Source organism: Haliotis rubra, unplaced genomic scaffold (genome assembly GCF_003918875.1).
Source record: "Haliotis rubra isolate DU_JTF1 unplaced genomic scaffold, ASM391887v1 Scf430, whole genome shotgun sequence".
NCBI classification, from domain to species: Eukaryota; Metazoa; Mollusca; class Gastropoda; order Lepetellida; family Haliotidae; genus Haliotis; species Haliotis rubra.
The window spans coordinates 655,681-676,776 of NW_025767114.1; the positions used below are offsets into that span (position 1 = coordinate 655,681).

Genomic DNA, 21,096 nt, shown 5'->3' on the forward strand with positions numbered 1-21,096 from the left:
CTGTATAAACATCTGCTCTAACTTGTATATATGCTCCTTCATCCTTATGCTGTTACTTCCTTGATAACGGTGTTATAACCTACACCGAAACGTCGCTCTCACAGCAATAAAGAAGTTGTTCATCCATATATTGTTATCCTTAATTATGAACCTGTCTGATTTTGCAAAAAATTCCATAGAACAAGTTGATTAAAAAATTTTCCTGCCCATCAAGCTTACATTAGTCAAATAAGACATTTTGCAAAGATACACCGATCACAGACTTTGTTTTTAGGTCATTTCGTTGGTCGTTAGGTATTTAAACATAGTAAATCAATAACATTTAAGGGCCTGAATTTAGTTGTGATTTCAGTGTCCATTTTCAGAGTCTAGATGTCTATTTGAATTGTTACCATGGTTACAGGGAGTTGACTTCTACCTGATCAAGTGGAAGGGATGGAGCAACGGCCACAACTCCTGGGAGCCTGCGGAGAACCTGCAGTGTTCAGAACTCATCAAGGAGTTCCATTCCTTGCCTCCAAGCAGACTCGGAGGGAAGAGACGACTTGCTGACATTGCCAATGGAGGTGACATCAAGCTGAACAAGAAGCGCAGAGTAGATGAGATCTTCGCCAAACTGGTGAAATCCCCGATCCGGGAGATGATCTCCCCGCTTCACCTGCTGTCCCTGTCCAGCCCCAAGAAGGGCAAGCAGCCCCAGTACAAAGGTCTCATCACCGGGGACGACCAGAAGATCAGGAAGGTTAACACCGGAACGTCTTACACAAACCCACGAACAAAGGGCTATAAGCAGAAGAGGCTGGAGGTTCAGAAGGCTTTGAAGGAGTGGGAAAAGCATCTAAACAACATCAGCACTGATCCAGCCCCCATCAGTGTGGAGAACAATATCGACCTGGAGGGGCCACCTGAGAACTTTGAATACATTAACGACTACCGTGAGGGCGAGGGGATCACCATTCCCCAGGATCCGCTCGTCGGATGTGAATGTGAGGACTGCTGGGATACTCGCAAGAGTTGTTGTCCGGCTGCTTGTGGGGCGGAGTTTGCATACTACAAGTATAAGCGGGTGAGGGTTCTCAAAGGGACCCCCATTTACGAGTGTAACAAGAGCTGCAAGTGCGGACCTGATTGTCCCAATCGGGTTGTTCAGCATGGTCGGCAGTGTAAAGTTTGCGTGTTCAGAACTCACAATGGCAGAGGTTGGGGCGTAAAGGCACTCCAGAAGATCAAAAAGGGAACATTCGTCATGGAGTATGTGGGAGAGGTAAGAGACAAATTTCATCCATTTTTCTGCCCCTCTTGAAACCGGGTTAGAATGGGTCCTCGGCTAACTAAGAGGGTGACAGTGAATTGGTAGACATGGTAACTTTGTACTCCCAACGGCATTGGATGCAGTTGGGTGAAGTATTATGAGTGTTCAGTTAAACAACAAACAAGCAATGTTGTGGAAAGTTCTCAGCTTTTGGTTTGGTTGTATGATAACAGGCAAATGTGAAGCACATCTTGTTCCGATGTCATAAAATGTTGGGCTATTTTTAGCAGCACACATTCTCTTCCCACAGAGGTTACTTGTCATATCTTCCTACGAACCTCTGTTCTAATACGGCCATATTTCCCGGTTTTCGTAAAATCCCCTAGCGGCAAAAGATCGCAACATGAATTATCTCCCTTCTTTCTATCCAATCAGAACACGTGTTACATCGACTTAGATTCAACTTGACTAACACAAGCAAATGTGGGGCCACAAATATCCCCCATCTGCCGGGGACTTGTGTTGATGTTACACACAAGACGTTTAATGGCTAGCTTGTCCGTTGTCAACGAGGGCGATGGAGACGCCACTGATCCGCCATAACATGACTGAGTTCTGTCTAGAAGAAACGTTTGCGCATCGCGCAGGGAAGAAGTTTAGTTTTCTCGAAGCATACGGAAATTACCGAGGCCTTGCGAATGATCACTTTTGAAACAACGTCGCTGATTGCACAACTAAATCTGATTGCCTCCAATCACGAGTCTTGAACGCTCACACCATGAAAGGGCCGTATTAGAACAGAGGTTACGTAGGAAGATATGACAGGAGTAACCTCTGTGGGAAGAGAATGAGCAGCACATTGCTTTATTTGAAAATGATGAAAATGTGAGTCAGTAAGACCTTACATCAAGCCAAGAGCTAACTCACTTATTATTATTATTATTATTATCCCCGCAACGCGTTTTACGGGGGGTATTAAAATGGACTCGTCCGTGCACATTTGTCTTTTCCGGAGCAGAACAGTTCAATATTTCTTTACCAAACTTGGCACATAGATAGATCTGGTGGTGTACTGGTGCCTTTTGGTAGTTTTGGAATTGTGAATAAAATATTTTTGGCGTTTCCGTGGCAACAAGTTTTGACTAAGCCTGAAATTGGTGGTAGTACACTTTTCCGGAGCAGAACTCTAAAACCATTCACTATTTCTTCACCAAACTTGGCACATAGATAGATCTGGTGGTGTACTGATGCCATTTGGTAGTTTTGGAATTCTGAATAAAATATTTTTGGCGTTTCCGTGGCAACAAGTTTTGACTTAGCCTGAAATTAGTGGTAGTACACTATTCCGGAGTTGAACTCTAAAACCGTTCTCTATTTCTTCACCAAACTTGGCACATAGATTGGTCTGGTGGTGTACTGGTTCCTTTTTGGTAGTTTTGGATTTCTGAATAAAATATTTTTGGCATTTCCATGGCAACAAGTTTGACTAAAACAGAAATTAGTGGTAGTGCACTTTTCCGGAGCAAAACTCTAAAACCGTTCAATGTTTCTTCACCAAACTTGGCACATACATAGATCTGGTGGTGTACTGGTGCCTTTTGGTAGTTTTGGGTTTCTGAATAAAATATTTTTGGCATTTCCTTGGCAACAAGTTTGACATAGACTGAAATTGGTGATAGTGCTCCTTTCTGGAGCAGAACTTTATAAACCTTTCAATACTCTCCTTCCACTTTTCTATATACACACCTAAATATTTGACATAACTCATAGACATAATCATGAAGGGTATTTGCCATTGCGGGGGATATTGATGACTTTGTCTTCTTCTTATTATTATTATGGTGAAAGAAAACATTGAGTCTTGACTTACCGGCAGTGTTAGAAATGAATGTGGACCCAGGGATCCTTGCAGTTTGTTGCTGTACTATTTGGATCTTGGCACCCTAAACATATTAGTGCTATGATACGGTCCCTTGACTTTGTAGTATTTGTAGTATTTGCTCCTTCGAAGATTCAGGGTGAAAATTGGTCAGTCAAAATTAGGGGTGAAATGGTACGCTCTTACTGCGGTATGGTATGTATGATAATGCAGAAAATTTACAAGAGCCAAACCTTACATTGTTTAATAACGTGGAAAAAAATAACCATAATCTTTGTTATTTTGAATGAACAAAACTGTCATTTTATTACTCGATAGAACAGTTCGAAAACTGAAAATAACAAATTTTTGGATTGCCTTACGGCATACTGAACTGAAGACAAAATACCACAGTTCTACTAATACCGCAGTATACCGTTTCACCCCTAGTCAAAATCAGACCATTTGCTCTGACATGATTCCTTTGTGTAAAGATTTGAAAAACCTTCCTTGAAGGATGTGTCATGTGAACTTTATGATCATTCAGCCTGTTTTGAGCAAAGCTTTTCCAAATGTAAACAAAATACACCACCAGGCATTGGGAAGCCCATTCTAAATTCAGAAAATGGCTAATAATCATGAAAATGGCCCATTGTCCAAGTTCTATATCCCAATCTCTGCAGCACACTAGTGTATTGCTGCATATGTTTTCTTCACAATGTTGTGTCAGTGGCATGCCATAAAAATAATTGTATCTTTAATGTAATATTTGTTACGATGTGTATTTCCAAATCAAGGTGGTTAGGAAATGAAGCCATTCATTTTAGCAGGGGTGGAAATAACCAATTGCCCGACGTCCGAGTCCAGTGGGTTTTTTGTCGGGCAAGCACATTTGTACATGACGCTGTACCGGTGTCCAGTTGACATTCAAATGTTAAATAATCACCAAGAAAATCGGCCGGTATAGCGCAAAAATTATCAGGTCAAGTGATTTTACATGTGCCACTGTACCGGAGTACACTAGCAATTTTAAAGTTATTTCCACCCCTGTTTAGAAATGTGAAATCTGATTGGTTCAAGAACCTATGTGTCCTTCATTAAGATCAGGTAGTCAGAGTTTACTGTGAGTTCACCTTACAGGGAGCGGTAGGGTAGCCTAGTGGTTAAAGGCTTCGATTCCCAACATGGGTACAGTGTGTGAAGCCCATTTTTGGTGTCCCCTGCCATGATGTTGCTAGAATATTGCTAAAAGCGGTGTAAAACTCAACTCACTCACTCACCTTACATGACCCTCTAGGGAGACCTACACTTAGAGAAGTAGGGTCTCTTTACTGAAACCTGTGTTTGTTGATGTTGTTACAACTTGGTGACACAGTTGATAGAATTTCAGTGTTTTGTCTGGTTAGGCTTGATTTGTGTTTATGTAACAACTGGAATATTGCTGAATGCAGTGTACAAGTACAAACAAACCAATCATATATGAATCTAGGATGTCTGAAATCGTTAACTTTCAGTATGAGGTATGAGAAAGACCCTTGGGCTTTGATGCTTAAAACACTGGGATCCAACTGGCACATGGTGAGCTCTCTTTGACATAAACATCTCTGTTTTCCAGGTTATAACCAATGAAGAAGCTGAACGCCGGGGAAAGATTTATGATGCCGAATGTCGGACATACTTGTTCGACCTGGACTACAATGATGGAGACTGTCCCTACACTGTGGATGCTGGTTACTATGGCAACGTCTCCCATTTTGTTAACCATTCTGTGAGTACTGGATTCTCTTCATCATCCTCAGTGTGTGTTGTTCTGCTCAATGGGGGCGCGGTGGGCGAGCTGGCTGAGGCACCAGGCTAGTGATCCAACGAGGTTCAGGTGTCAGGATCGAGCCCACCTGTGACCGGGTGTAAAAACCTTGGAGTCATCTTTGTGTGCAGACTCTTTCAGTTTTGTCACAACCCCTTGTGTACAGTACACAACCCTGTGCACTTAAAAGAACCCATGAATCTGTTGGTATATGACCAGATGGTGGCCACATGAATACGTTCAAACACCTAGTTGCGGGTACAACAAGGTGCAGTGAACAAAGTACTGTGACTATGTGTCCCAGCCCACCCAGCTGTGAATGGGTACCTTGTAAGGATGGGAAAGCCACAATAACTAAGCGAGCCTAGTGGCTGCAAGAGTTGTATACTCCCCAGAGAGTTGAGATTGATATGATGTGCCGTTGAGATTGACATCCAATGATCGAGGGAATAATTCCCTGTGTATTATAGTGCAAGATCTTGTCTGTTATGGTAAGAATTTGAGGTGGTTGCATTAGGTTACAATTGGCCTTCAGCATCCCATGCTTGTCGTGAGAGACAACTAACAGTGTCGGGTGGTCAGGTGGTCAACAGTTGCAATCCATCAATAGTTCAATGCATTGTTACAGCCCTAGTAGTCAGGCTTGCTGACTTGGTTGACACATCATTGTATCCCAATTGCGTGTATATCGATGCTCATACTTTTGATCATTGGATTGCAAAGCCACAAATAGTTGTCATATTTGTTGCCACTGCCTAACTTCCTACACTCTTCCTCTAACTCTGTCATTCCTTCCCTCCAACTTTCCTCAAGCCTTCTCCAGTGTATTATACTTCCAACTTGATTTTAATGTCATGCATTCTATTTTCAGTGTGACCCGAATTTAGAGGTGTTCGGAGTATGGATAAACACGCTTGACCCAAGACTGCCAAGAATTGCCCTCTTTTCAAAAAAAGATATCTCGAAAGGGGAGGAGCTGACTTTTGATTACATGATGACCGGTAACTTATTTGTTGGATATTTTATTGGCGTGTTTGAAAAACTGTCTATGAGGAGTTTTTACCATATTTACAGAGATGCCAACCCTCCCGAATTTATCGGATTCATCCCAAAAAATGCGTGTCCATTCCGACAAAGCCAAATTCATTCCGACTTTTTTCTAAGTATAACAAAGATATAGATAGTCTTACTTACTGGAGGGCTAGGATCATCTTTGACTTTAAATAATGATAATTACATAAATAGAACACTTTATTTACAGATGTTCTCGAATTGTTTACACAAGAAAAGTAATCCAGAAGTTAGTAGGCTGCCTGATAAATTCCATGCACTGTTTTTTCTATTCACTTAACATTCACAAACACTGCTGCCGAGTACTGCAAACCGGTTTCAGTTGTATAAGGATCGCTAAGAGTATCGGCATTGAAAAGTTTCGTTCCTTGAGTGCAAACCTGTTTGGTTTACTGACACCAATACAAAACCGCAAACCGGTTTCAGTTGTACGTGGATCCATGTGTGTAATGGCATGGAAGAGTTACGTCCCTTAATACAAACCGGTTTTGGTTTACCTGCTCACCGCATGGCTTTCAGCAGACATCATGTCAAAAACAGAAAATGTGAACAAGAAGAAACATTTTCAGAAGTATAAAGTTGAGTATGAAGTTTTTGCAGGGATAGAGCGTTCAAAACTAGGGGATCACTATGCGTTTTGTAAATTTTGCCATACAGACATTTCAATTAAGTACGGCTGGAGAGACGATTGCCGAAAACATGTGAATTCAATGAAGAACTGCCAGAATTCGAAGTTAGTATTCGGCAAACCAGTGTCAGCATATTTCAAATAGGAAAATACTGATAAAATTCTCAAAGTTGTTCAAGCTGAAGCTTCCTTCACCCAATTCTTAATTGACCGTAACTTGCCAATATCTACGGCGGATAAAGCTTGCCCCTTGTTCAAACAAATGTTTCCAGACAGCAAAGTTGCAGAAAAGTATGCATGTGGACGAACAAAGACTACTGAAATTATGAAAACTTTAGCAGCTGAAACATCAAGTATAATTTCTGATGACCTGTCTCATACACCATTTTCTTTGGCCACTGACGGCAGTAATGATGATGGAAAATCTCAATTATATCCTGTAGTGGTTAGATACTTTGATGATATGGCAGGGGTGGTTGTACGCTTGCTGCTGTCAGTGTCTTAATGTGAGGAGGATTCTTGCACTGGAGAAAACATATTTAATGTTTTGAATAGAGAACTTTCTCAGTGGAATATTAGCTGGGAGAATTGTATCAGCTTCAGCTGTGACAATGCCAGTGTCATGACAGGTATCCACAAGGGAGTGGCTGCTTTTATCAGAAAACAGCATGAAAGTGTCTACATTCAAGGGTGTGCATGCCACCTAATTCATTTGGCTGCCAGACATGCAGGAAAAGAATTGCCCATATATCAATTGAAGACTTTCTAATTGATATATACTTCTACTTGGATAAAAGTTCGAAACGTAAAATTTTGAAAGAAGAGAGGATTGGTATAAGATAGGTCAGCTCAAGAATGATGGTGGTTGTGTCAAGTATAGTCATCTGTGCAAGGTGATGAAGGCTATTGTTACCTTACCACATTCAAATTCTGACTGTGAAAGGGTTTTCAGTTCTGTGAGAAAGAACAAAGGAGTTTAGACCCAACTTAAGTGTTAAAATTCCTAATTTTTTCCATCTTAAGGAGCTCAGATTCCTAATTGCACCAATTTGGGGTTGGCATCTCTGTATTTATGATTCAGACATGTACAGAATATATAAACTGGACATTATGCTTATTGTAAGACGGTTTCCCCCTGATCATATGTCTAGTTTTGTCAGAACAATACCCCAGCTGTTGGGTTTCATAAAGTGGTAAATGTAAGACCAACGCCTCGTCACTTGCCTTGTCAGTCATGTACACAAAGTATATGATCCAGACCACCAGATGATAGACTTCCATTTTTGTGGAAGCCACGGTGGCTGGATGGGTTAGATTGCTGACTTTGTTTGCTGCCGATTAGGTGATTGGCTCTGAGAGAGTGAGTTCCGTCCAGGACAGGACACAACTCAACCCATCTATAAGTACTAGAATCTGTCCTTAACTGAGAGACCCGTGAAGATCCGGGGTAGAATAGGTCTTCAGCAACCCATGCTTGCCACAAGAGGCTGACTATGCTTGTCGTAAGAGGTGACTAACGGGATCGGGTGGTCAGGCTCGCTGACTTGGTTGTCCTCGGTTCCCAATTGCGCAGATCGATGCTCATGCTGTTGATCACTGGATTGTCTGGTCCAGACTCGATTATTTACAGACCGCGCCATATAGCTGGAATATTGCTGAGTGCAGCGTAAAACTAAAACTCACTCACCTCATTCCTTAACTGAGAAAGTGTCATCCTCATATAACTTACCACAGGTACAGATAAGCTGCTTATCTGCGTAAATTACACAAATAGTTATGTGAAAGCGTCGATTCTTATTAAGACTATTGCATACAAGTACACTTGTACTTTTGTTAATACTCAATAAGTTCGATCTTGCATGCGTACACACAAAAATGTGATAGAGATTACCGAGGACAGATCAAATAGCTGAGGTATATTGAGAGATTCTATTTCCGCACATGAACTTGGCAACTTGCAGTCTTTCTTATTGTTTCTCCTATTACAGATCAAATATAAATAACAAACACGTAAACCATCATTTATACATATATTATATTATATTTGTACAATTAATGGAAAATGGCAAAATACCTAACTGAGTTTGTGTGAGGTGGGTACAATTTATTTGGTTATTCAAAGGAAAATTAGAATATTCAATTGAGATGAACACAAGCGAGTACATAACTCAGTGACCCAAAAAGTTATCTGTAGCTCTGACTTCTGCTACATCTCTTCCTCCTACATTAAGGGGCGGTGGGGTAGCCTAGTGGTTAAAGCGTTGGCTCGTCACGCCGATTCATGGGCACAATGTGTTAAGCCCATTTCTGGTGTCCCCCGCCGTGATATTGCTGGAAAATTGCTAAAAGCGGCGTAAAACCAAACTCAGTCAGTCTGACCAAGGGTCTCCATGGGTTTCGACCTACCACAGTCCTCCTACATTAAGCTGACAAACAGTCATGTAACTCAAATGCTGTTGAAAGCGACATTGAACCAAACTCACTCACTTGTAAGAGCTGACTATGATGCTGTTTGTGGACAGGCTCTTTGAATTTGCTGTCCCAATTCAAGTTACATCACTAGCTTGTTATCTGCAACACGTTTTGCGGGGGATATTAAAATATCAGTATTTCTTCACCAAACTTTTGGTAGATTTGGATTTCTGAATAAAATGTTTTTTTTGCATTTCTATGGCAACAGGTTTGACTTCCACTGACATTGGTGCTGGTGCTCTTTTCCGGAGCAGGGCCCCGTTTCACGACGCCCTTCGTAAACCTGAGATCTTGTAACTTTTCTCGTAGCATTCGTACCTCCTATACTGTAACATAGGAGTTACGAATGCTATGAGGAAAGTTATGCAGTCTTAGGCTAACAAGAGCTTTGTGAAACAGGGCCCAGAACTTTAGAACCTTTCAATACTCTCTTTCCTCTATATATACGCCAAAACAATTGACATAGTCATAACTAGTTGACTTATTTATGAAGAGTATTTTGCCATTGTGGGGTATTGATGACTTTGTCCCTGAAATGGTTTACCTGTACACATATTTCATGTCTGATTGTTTTCATAATTCAGTTGAACTACAGAGCCCTGTGATTCTGTAGATTAATCATGCTTTCGCATTTTTTTCTTTTGATGTATTTATTGTTGTTCCAGGGGACACAACACTGCAAACTGTCAACCAAGTGTCGGAATCCGAGCTGCCCCCCTTGTCAACCCCACTTCAGATGCCCCAGTCGGATGACACAACCAGTGAATACTCCTACACCTCTCAGGATCCTGACTCTAGCTCAACATCCACTTCCAGATCCCCATCAAAATCGGGACCTGGAAGCACCCCTTCAAAACCTACAGGAGGAAGATCTCCATCCAAATCTGAAAGTAGGTCCTCATCCAAGGAAGGAAGATCCCCTTCGAAATCTGAAAGTAGGTCCTCATCCAAGGAAGGAAGATCCCCTTCCAAGTCCAGTAAGGACCAGTCACCAGCTAAACTGGATCCAAGCCTGTCTTCGAGGTCCGGAAGCTCCAAATCTCCAACAAAGAGCAGAAGTGAAGCAGTTGAGAAAAACATTGATGGTGATGACACCAAGTCTGATATTTCCGATATTCCCAACCCTGTCCGTCAGCAGTATCGGATGGTGTGCCAGTGTGGGGCTGCAAACTGCAGAAAGTACCTGTTTTAGTCCTTCGTCCTCGTCTTGTCCATCTTACTGACCGGGATAATAACACAGGAGGGTCGGCTTGATTTCTCCTCTGTTCTCCTCAGGGAAATGTGGGTTCCTCTTGTATGCCCTGTGCTCTTATGCAAGAAACTCTTCTGGATCTCTTTTGTGAACTGAAAATGCTTTTGATTATGCAGTATTAATCATACATTTTTCTGGGTTTCAGATTGTGGAGATGCATTAAGAATATGACAAGTATATTTGAACATACTTTGTTGGCTGTGTAAACATTTAAAACAAATTGGTGTTTATATAATTGTGATTATTGAACTTTGCTTTGATACAGAAGACCAAGCCTTGATACAGATTCCCATTTACCCCAAGCATAAACCCTACACTAAACTGTTAAAATTATGTATCATTGATAAGTTTGTGTCAAGATAGGTTTTCAGGATGGAAAATAAGAACTTTGTTTAAGAGAGACGTTATTTAATATCAAGGTCATGCCAGCAAATTTGCTGGATTGAAATCATTTCAGTATAATACCTCTTCATTTACTGTAATTTCGTTTAGGGTTTACATGCAGAATATGAATTAATATTGGAATTGTCATCACCCAGTCTATGTTGACAAGTTTTGAGTGTTTATTTGTCCAGGGTTATCATGCAGATTGATGTGATACTGTCAAGTTTCAAAAGGTTAATGGTGACATACGTGTGGCCATTTTCAGTTTAGACTAAAGCTGTCACTGTCTCTGTCTTTGGGTCTCGATTAGAGTGCTATGATCAGCTTGGAGAGGTTTAAATTTGGCACTGTTCCTACTCATTGCTTGGAACCATGTTATTCAATTATTCTGAGCAATTTGATGTTGTTTAATGAGAAGGATGGCTGTTGGTGAACCTAGTTGTACTAGTCCTAAGAGTTTGTAGCTAGTCCTTCTGGAATGAGTTACTTTAACATTTTCTATAACATTCACTATCAGGTTTAATAAGTTCCAGCTCACTCATTGAGAATTAGCCGTCAAATGCTTCAATTCAATTAGGACTACCCTTGATCTTTACTTGTCCTCCATACATTAGGAGTCTTCGGCTAGAGCACTATCTTGAATTTTGAAAGCTGGACTGTTCAAGCCATGTACAATGACAGGTGTAAGCTTTCCGTTTACCACAGTATTCATATGCATAAATCTAATTTTGCATCTCATGAATTCTTTTTTATATGAAATATATTCTACTTCCTTTCATCTTTGTGCCAATGGTATTTTATTTGGCTATCGATATAGATCATAGAATTCAATAATCGTAAAATGAGTATTAATCAATTATGGTTAAATATCGGAGAAGTATTTGAGCCAAAACATCCGACAGAAATCAGATCGCTGTTGAGTGGTGACATGTTTGGGTTTGGATTACGAACAAAACACTGTCCGATTATTGATCTTTTTAGCCAGCCCTAGTACTGTATATCTGTGTTGTCAGTTCATTATCAACCCGTTTACAAATATTATAGATGAACAAATAAGTCATGTCTCATGAATTGCAATCCTAAAAATAATTAGCCTGTCCCTACTCCAAGGCAGGATTTAAAATTTTAAACAAGCCAACTGGAATATTGCAAACAAACAAATCAAACAAGGCTGAATAACTTGTCCACAGTAAAGTTTTGACTAGTTAGGTTATATAAATGTTCTGGAGGGGAAAGTTGGGTTATTGCCCAGTGGTTAAAGTGTTTGCTCGTCACACTGAAGATGCGGGTTCGATCCCCCACATGGGTACAATGTGTGGAGCCCATTTCTGGTGATATTGCTGGAATATTGCTTAGAGCGGTGTAAAACCCAACTCACTCACTTATGTCCTAGAGAATGCCACTAGGCATGGACTAGTGTCACAAGGTAAATTGTTATAATGTAAGGACATCAAACACCTATTTCTAAAAAAGCCAGATGGGTAGCTAGATATGAGGTTATTCCCATAACTCTGTTTAAACAGGAATCTGCTAACCCAGAGCCTTCTGCTAATCCTTTTGGATTTATTCACCCACCCAACTTTTATTGTCTAAAATCACTGCACCCAACCCCCAATCATGAGGTTATAATTTCTTCTCCGATTTTTGTATAATTTGTATAAAGATTGATCATGTTTGTTTTGTGAAATGATAATTTTTATTGAAAGGGGTTTAATTACATGAAATTAGTGGAATTTATTGTGTAATTGAAAAGATGAAATAAAATAACAAGTGGACACTCCAGGTTTTGAATTGACCAGATGAAATCAAGAGGTCGATAGATGTTCAATTGCAGTAGTTGTTTTAGTTTGGTCACTCTGTTAATCTAACAAAATATACCAGACCATATGGCAAAGTGTGGTTTCATATTGAAGTGTCATATTTCAAACTTTGATGTTTTATTTTTTCAATGTCAAATATTGTTGTTGCTTTTACTTTTGGACTTTGGAGATATGCTGTCTATTAAATGAAAGGGAAGCATGTCTGGAAGTTTATGATGATGATGATTATTTGAACCAGAGGTTACAGTCATTTTTAAATTGGCTGGAGAAATTAGTAATAACTTGTTACTTCAGTAAAGTACTCCGTGGTATTTCTTGTTTAAAGAAACTAATTATCATAATAAAACCAAAAATGTTTTTCTGTCAACATGTGCTACGTTTCTAATTGTATCAAATGGATTTACAAACTTCTATACCAGTGACTAAAGGCCATATGTGCAAAGTATGTCAGTAGCACAATTTGAATCTTCAGAGTGTCTTGAACAAAGGGGGCGGTGGGGTAGCCTAATGGTTAAGGCGTTGGCTCGTCACGCCGAAGACCCGGGTTCGATTCCCCACATGGGCACACTGTGTGAAGCCCATTTCTGGTGTCCCCCGCCGTGATGTTGCTGGAATATTGCTAAAAGCGGCGTAAAACCAAACTCAGTCAGTCAGTCAGTCTTGAACAAAGACTGAAATGTCAACTCTTATTTCGAATTTGTTTTATGCAAGTACAGTGTACTGTGTATTTAATTTGTAGGCCAAGCACATAGTATTAAAATATAACAACCTTCGTTTATATATTTACGTTATTATGTGTCACATAGAATGATCAGTATGTTTAGCCTTACTGTTATTCTCAGATTGAGGTGGAAAACATTTGAAAGGCACTGCTTCTCAATGAATGTGTAGAGTTATCTCCCTTGGTTCAAGGTGTTTCAGCGGGGAAACGGTTCCATTCCCCACATGGATACTATGTGGTTTCTGGTGTGCCCCCACTGTGATAAAAGCAGATGCAAACCTAACTCACTCACTCACCATTTCACAAATTTGTAAGATGCAGGTTTTCTTCCCTCTAGTAGTGGGACTCCACTCCTCCATATGCTTCCTATGCACTTTCTCGTCGTCCAATCAACATTGAGGCTTCTAAATCTTGGTATGTGTAGGCAAGGTGTTCAGACAAGCTTTCTTTGAGGTGTCCTCAGATGATGACACAGTATTTAAGAAAATGGAAAAAAAGGATTTTAATGAGATTGCCTCCTTCAGCTTCCCTCACATCCAGGAACACTCAGTTATCACCCTTTAATAAATATTGTAAATAAATACCTGTTCTTTCGTGTAATGACATTCTTGATTTGGATGTGGACAAAGTTATTTTACATGACCTGTAAATTTTTTAAATGAATTTGAAAAGTTGACCCCCCCAAAAATAGATGATTTAATGAATGGTAATTTGTTTTTCTTTCCTTTTTTTTTTGCTTTGTAATAGTGATACAAAATAATCTTTTACATAGTCTTTTAATGAAGTGAACCATGGGGATAAATATTTTTAGATGTTTTTACAGTTTTCAGGTCACACAATTGTGAGAGTGCCATAATTGGTATGGTGTCGATCTGATAGACTTGGCATTCATCCTCTGCTTTATAAATGTTGAATGCGGCAACAGATCCCCAGTGTGTTGGACAGTTTTTACATTTGAATGTAGTAATGATTAATTTGGAAAATCATTTTATCTGTATATTTGTTATTCCTGTTGTTTGTGTGGTCTAAATGATGACCTGTGATCCCCAATGCACTGATCAAAACCATACGTATCAAGTTCCGTTAAAACATTTTTCACTTTTCTTTTATTTGTTTTTCAAGGATAGATGAAGGTGTATTATATTCACACTTTCTATCTTTAAAAAAACAAACAAGACTTTTTCATCAATATAAACCCTAGAAGGATACAGAGGGTTTATCCTAATTCTGATTGCTTGAACAAAGAACCTATAATGTGAGTACCTATGACCATGGATAGCAGAAAGATATCCAATATATACTACTCATGATTTGCTAAGGACCAAAAGAATCATCTTTAGACAGGGTTGTGGTGGTCCTTAACCAGTGTTGAGTAGTATAGTACATATCCTTGACAAGGATAATTTCAGGTTAATAAGAGTACCCGGACCAGATGAAATTGAAGATGTGAGTGTGGCATCTGGTAATCCGTGAATACATATTGAGTCAGCAAGTTTGCTGAGAAAACTAGATCATTCATGAGCTCCATTTATGGATTTATGATTTATGAATTGTTCCTGGTTACAAGATCATGGACTGTCAGCTGTTATGGACACTGATAAACACACAAGCTGGTTTAATACATGTTGTGCAAGTGTTTGTAATGCAGTCAGATATGTCTCACTATATATTTACATAAGGAACTTAATAGCAAAAATAGCATATGTCGTCAGATCATTTGAGTTTAGTTCAGATATTTGTTTCTTTGAACATAATCTCCGCTTGAATATTGTAGATATATGTTACAGACAGATTGTGATATCAGTCATTTCGTGAAATGACTAAGAGGGTCAGCCATTCAACTATCCCTACTGCTCGTTCTCTTTCTTCCTGGGTTAACCTTGGCATTCTCTCTGTGTGACTTAATGCGTTTTCGCAATTTGTTTCATGCATCACAAACATTGGCAATCGTTATCAAACACATTTACATCAAATTTGATGGAAACTTCCAAACCTCTTTATATAGCCAATAGCAAAATGGCTGATCCTCTTAGTCATTTCACGAAATGACTGAAATTTTTATTCATTTCACAAAATGACTGATTTCACAATCTGACTGTAACATATACACAAAACTATAGTTTCGCTCTGCCATTTCCAGAAGTTTACCTTACTTGATACAGAGCGTCTAAAAATTGTAGCCCGTTGCCTTCTTTACACCTGGCGGAGATATTGTTAAAACAGGCTTCACTTGTCAGACTTGAAGGCCGAGGTTCCGCTCACAGGTAGTATGTGAGGTACAATGCTTGGGGCTCATTTCTTGTGTCCCTTGCAGGGATATTGTTGAAACGGTATAAAACTATTCGCTTAACTCTTAGACTTTTGTAACCTGTGAAGTGTCAAACTGCTTCCCTGATTCCATGGCAATATATATCACAGTGCAAGAATCTGGTCAACAGTTCAAGGGGTTGATACATTTTATACCTTGAAGCTATGTTGCAATGGCTTAGAGAAATATGCACTTCTATCTTCTTTCTTGCTGCCTGGGGACAGGCGACAAACCACACAAGTTTTGTTTGTTGACTATTATTGTCTGTACATAAGTGCTTCAAAGTTAGTTTACAGTTACAAATTCGATGTTGTTTATGGTGTTTGTACTGTGGCAGGGTCTTGAATGAAATACACAGCTTTGTTGACTATCAAGGTTTGAAGAACAAAATATATATCGTCTTATCTCCTATATATGCATTTCATTTGTAAGACTATTTTGGAAGTTTCCTAAAATGTTGAATTTACTATTTTAATAAAGATTGTGGAATAAAAGTGTGTTTTCTTTCTTTTGAACAATTGTTGGGTCTACTCTGCAGAAGTGACCTTGTGGTCAGAAGTGTGGCTGTTTGCTGAATGCATTTTCTCACTCACTCACTCGTCACAAGAAGTGACTAATGGACATTAAACAACAAACAAACATGCATTCACTCAGCCTGTTCTTGAGGTGAGGTGAGGTGAAATTGGGTTTAACGTGCTTGAGAATATTTCGCTCATATGATGACGTGCATCCATGTGTATGTGTATGCGCGGCTGCTTGTACTTGCCCAGACTTAAGCTGGTTTTATAGTGCTAGCTCACAGATACCATGCCGCAGTGAAGCATGAATACCCCAGACACATTATACTGACTCCGAGCCGACCAGTCCTTGATGTACCCATTAATGCCGAGCGCCAGGCAGGGACCAACAAGTACCATATTTTAACGTCTTTTGGTATGACGCAGTCGGGGATTGAACCCGCGACCTTCCGCGCTCCGGGTGGATGCTCTAACCACTACACCACGGAGGCGGTCCCTGTTCTTGAACAACCAGATGTTCATGAAGAAAGCTGAGATTAGTGACTCTGTGTGCCAACATACCCTGGAGGCATTAATATAGGTAATTATGCACCACCAGATGTGTGTATTATCATCACAGCTGAGGGACAACAGGTGGCCCAGTCACCTTCACTCCCATGTCAACTTGGGTGGTTGTTTAATGCTGCACTCAGCAATATTCCAGCTGTATGGTTGTGGGGGGTATTAAAATGGACTCCGTCCGTCCGTGCACATTTGTTTTTTCCGGAGCATAACTTTTAAACCGTCCAATATTTCTTCACCAAACTTGGCACATAGATAGATCTGGTGGTCTACTGGTGCCTTTTGGTAGTTTTGGATTTCTGAATAAAGTTGGACTGAAATATTTTTCCCGAGCAGAACTCTAAAACCATTCCATGGCAACATAGTTGGACTTTTAGATTTCTGGATAAAAATTGGTGTGTTTCCATGGCAACAATTTTGGCTTCTAGAGCTGAACTTTCTAGAACTGAAACCTTTCAGTACTCTCCTTCCACTTTGCTATATACACACCAAAACATTTGACATAATCATAACTCGTAGACATATTCATGAAGAATATTTTGCCATTGCGGGGGATATTGAATGTGGGCAATTGGGATACGATGACATGTCAACAAAATTAGCGAGCTTGACCACCTGATCCCGTTAATCGCCTCTTTCGATAAGCATGGGTTGTGAAGACCAATTCTGACCCAGGTCTTCATGGGTCCCATATCAAGCAAAAACCAGGTGTATGTAGTCTTAGATGAAAGGAATTTGCCGTGAATTGTTGCATCACTCAGCCATTTGTCAGAAACAGATGTATTCTACATTTGCCCTGATTGTTACCCGGTTTGTGTTACCCTGATTGTGTTACCCGGTACATGATAGTTGTAGGTCTACATTGTAAAAGCAACAATTTTAACAATTTTAATTTTACATGATAAAATTATTTGGACAATGAAATGATTACATAGCTCGAATATGCTCTAAAATTTGGATTGATATTTTCCACTGACATTTTGTGCAAGAAATGGATGTTTTGAGACTTAATGGTGAAAGTTTGACATGGCAGAAACTGTATATAAAAACAACAAATTTATTAGTCTCAACTGTAAATAATCACAAGAACACTTCATTAAAGTTAGAATCAATGATGTGTCAACAAGAATGATTTGTCTTAACAGCAGCTTGCATTCACTGTTTTCTTTTACCAATATAACATTGATATGGCATGGTACTTATGAAATTATAAAGTTTCAAACTTTTATCTGAGGAATAGATCAGTATAATTCACATGTAATTATTAAATACACACGATCTTTTACATTACGACCTCAAACTTCATGTTACGAATAACGTGTAATTTTATTGTTTAACAAGTTAAAAACCGATTTGCTTTCAAGGAAGGGCGGGTAACTCCATCCTACTTAATCAGAAGCACCTGCCGAGAGGCCAAACAAGCAGACATGTGACCTGTTTCGCTTTCGTGTCATTGTTGGATATGATGGTTAGTCACCGTATTTGGGGTTTGTGTTTGTCAAATGGAAAAATCGGGTGGTAAAACGATTTCTTTGAAGAGCAACTCGGATCTGCTCGATCAAGAGGAAGTAGTGACTGTCAGTGGAACGGGAGATTTCGCCGTGGGTAGGTTCGATATTTCTTGTTTACAATATCATCGCGTTACGCGGAAATGACAATATCACGACACAGATTGGTGACAGCTTGATGAATGCCAAACTCGTAAATAATACTAATGACACATATGCTGTGTTTGATTAGTGTGACACGTGATATCGATTTATAATATAAGTATATGCTTACCTGTGCTGATTTCACCTATCATTAGGAGATGCTCACTTACCTGATAACGGCAATATGGATGCTAGACAGGTGTGTTATTTCGTGGGAAGGTTTTATAGTCATACTAACTGTTATAACTTAGAATTTTGTCATAATTAACTTAAGTTTTACGAAGTCACGAATTATTTTATATATAATTAACTTTTGGCCAGAATTAACATGATTAAGATGAGTCAGACGATCATAATTAAGACATTGTCTGTTTCAGTAAATCAGCATTATGTGTTGCATACAACTATTACAAGGCATTTCTTGTTAGTTAATTAGCTGAAAGGTACAATAATTTAAATGTCAATATTTGGTTAAATAATAAAAATTCACAATTTTATTAAAACATTGGATGGTTTCACCTTGCCTAAGAAAGTCAAAGTCAGTCTGAAAGTTATCTGTTTATGATAACATTATTCTCAATTCTTTGTCCTGGTAGAATAACACTGACAGATATTCTCGTCTACTTCTCCATTATCCTGTATGGCTTCACCCATGTGAACATCTCCCAATGGAGATGAAGGAGGAAGTGGAAATCATATTATAGTTTTGACATGTTAAATGGGTCATTTTCATTTTGAAATTGGATCATTATGAGAAATGATAGTTTGTACTCATACCTTTGAAAAACTGACTTTGGCAAAACCAATGACATTAACGTGCCACTTTTGCATATGCAAAGTTTAGATATTATTGTATTTTTATTGTTATATTTTACATGCTTGAATCATCATGACAATGACAGTAGTTACATGCGAACTGGGTCAGTATCTTTATTTATATATATTGAGGGTTATTAAGTTGTTCAAGGCCATGATGTTTAATTGAAAGATTTTCATCCCTTCCTGCATCACCAAATTGCACCTGAATCTGACGTTACTTTTTGTCTTAAAGTGATGAAGGTGATGATGATGATGATGATGATGACTATTGATGAATTGCTACAACAGTATCTAGAGACGTTTGATGATGATGATGATGATGATGATGATGATGATGAGTCAAAACTTGGCAAAATCACAAGAGTTGGGTCAGTGGGGAAGCCCAGTGTTTAATGCATTTACTTGTCATGCCAAATGCCCAGGTTCCATACCCCATGTGGGAATCTTTGCTGGCTGTCATGCACCATAATATTGCTGGAATATTGTTAAAAGATGTGAAAACCATAGTCACTATGATTATTTTATTATTTGTGGGTCACTGTACACAGTCATGGAAGCACATCATTGAACATTTTGTGACGGTTCAGAATATAAGGAAACTGATGGTTGTATCCAAACCACATTTTGCTGTATGACTACCACCATGTTTCTGTCATCTTAAAAGCTACTGTCAGTTTCTATTAGAAATGTGCATTATGTAAGTAGATTACATACTGAGCACTTTGGTTACATGGAGTATTTTGTCATGAAATAACCTGCATGTGTACAAAACAGATTTTAATGTAAAACAAATCAGATATGTTTACCATATTCACTATGTTAAGTTCAGTGGTGGAGTAGCCTAGTGGTTAAAGTGTTTGCTTATCAACAGAAGACCCAGGTTCAAATCCCCACATGGATATAATGTGTGAAGCCCATTTCTGGTCTACCCTACTGTAATATTGCTGGAATATTGCTGAAAACAGCATAATAATTAAATGTCTTTCACCAATAATTGCCCCATGACCAACTACTGGAAGAACTTGTATGAAAGTGGATTTAAGGCCCCCAAATATAGCCGAAAATCTACAGGACAGTCCATATTTTATTGTGTATATGACACATTTACAGAAGGCAGCTAAGTAATTGTCAAGAACCGATATGCTTCTTAGGGCAAATATGATAGACTTCATTATATGTAATAAAAGCAGCTATTGACAGTTTGTCAGTTAGCTTTTTATATTTGACATGAAAAATTGTATGGTTTGCAAGTACTGAAAAGTATGTTTAGGGCACATTTAGTTTGCAAGAATGATCACATTACCTAATCTCTCCGATACCACATATTTCATTACATTTCCATTGGAAGTCTTACATTTAAGTGCTGTTATGAAAGGGTTGTCATGAACTGTAAATCCGTATCATCATTTATGATTTATCTAAATACTTCAACTCCAGTTTTAGCTGTCAAGTAAAGGTGAGCTTCTGTACCTCTGGTGCTCTGGTTTAGATAATTTAAACCATATGAGACTTCTATATCACTGTCACATGGTACACGAATGGTGACTCACTTTACAAGCCTGTTTATCCTTATATTGTTCCCTACTAGGGAAATCTCTATGTCAATCTAAAAGACCAATATAAATATGTATAGTTAACTGAAAATATTAATGGCAAGATGTTTTCATATGATTCATTGTCCCGCGCCGCAACGCGGAATGGGGGACTATGTATTCAGCAGCGTACGTACGTCCCGATTCTTGTTAACGCGATATCTCATGAACTGTTGCGCCTAATGTCTTCAAATTTGGTGACGATTTGGGTGACCTTGACCTTATTTTCAAGGTCACCACGACTCTGACCACTTTTCAAACTGTTGTTAACGTGATATCTCATGCACTGTTGTACCCAGTGTCTTCAAATTTGGTGACAGCCTACATTGGGAGATTATGCAGACACCACTGTATTTAGGTGACCTTGACCTTATTTTCAAG

The 21,096-nt window shown here is 39.1% G+C and overlaps 2 protein-coding genes across 2 annotated transcripts in view; both read left to right on the top strand.

Annotated features, from left to right (window-relative positions):
* LOC124289035 (histone-lysine N-methyltransferase SUV39H2-like) overlaps positions 1 to 11,315 on the top strand; it is a 21,010-nt gene extending 9,695 nt beyond the window's left edge. Inside the window, exons 3-6 of the mRNA XM_046725630.1 lie at positions 404 to 1,264; positions 4,726 to 4,878; positions 5,789 to 5,918; positions 9,754 to 11,315. Coding sequence (XP_046581586.1) covers positions 404 to 1,264; positions 4,726 to 4,878; positions 5,789 to 5,918; positions 9,754 to 10,280 — 1,671 coding nt within the window. The 3' untranslated portion in view covers positions 10,281 to 11,315. The remainder of the gene's footprint in view (positions 1 to 403; positions 1,265 to 4,725; positions 4,879 to 5,788; positions 5,919 to 9,753) is intronic.
* A 6,748-nt stretch (positions 11,316 to 18,063) lies between these two features.
* The window catches only part of LOC124289041, a 30,514-nt gene continuing 27,481 nt past the window's right edge, over positions 18,064 to 21,096 (top strand). The window contains 1 exon segment of the mRNA XM_046725634.1: positions 18,064 to 18,257. Within this exon segment, the coding sequence (XP_046581590.1) occupies positions 18,155 to 18,257 (103 nt within the window). The 5' untranslated portion in view covers positions 18,064 to 18,154.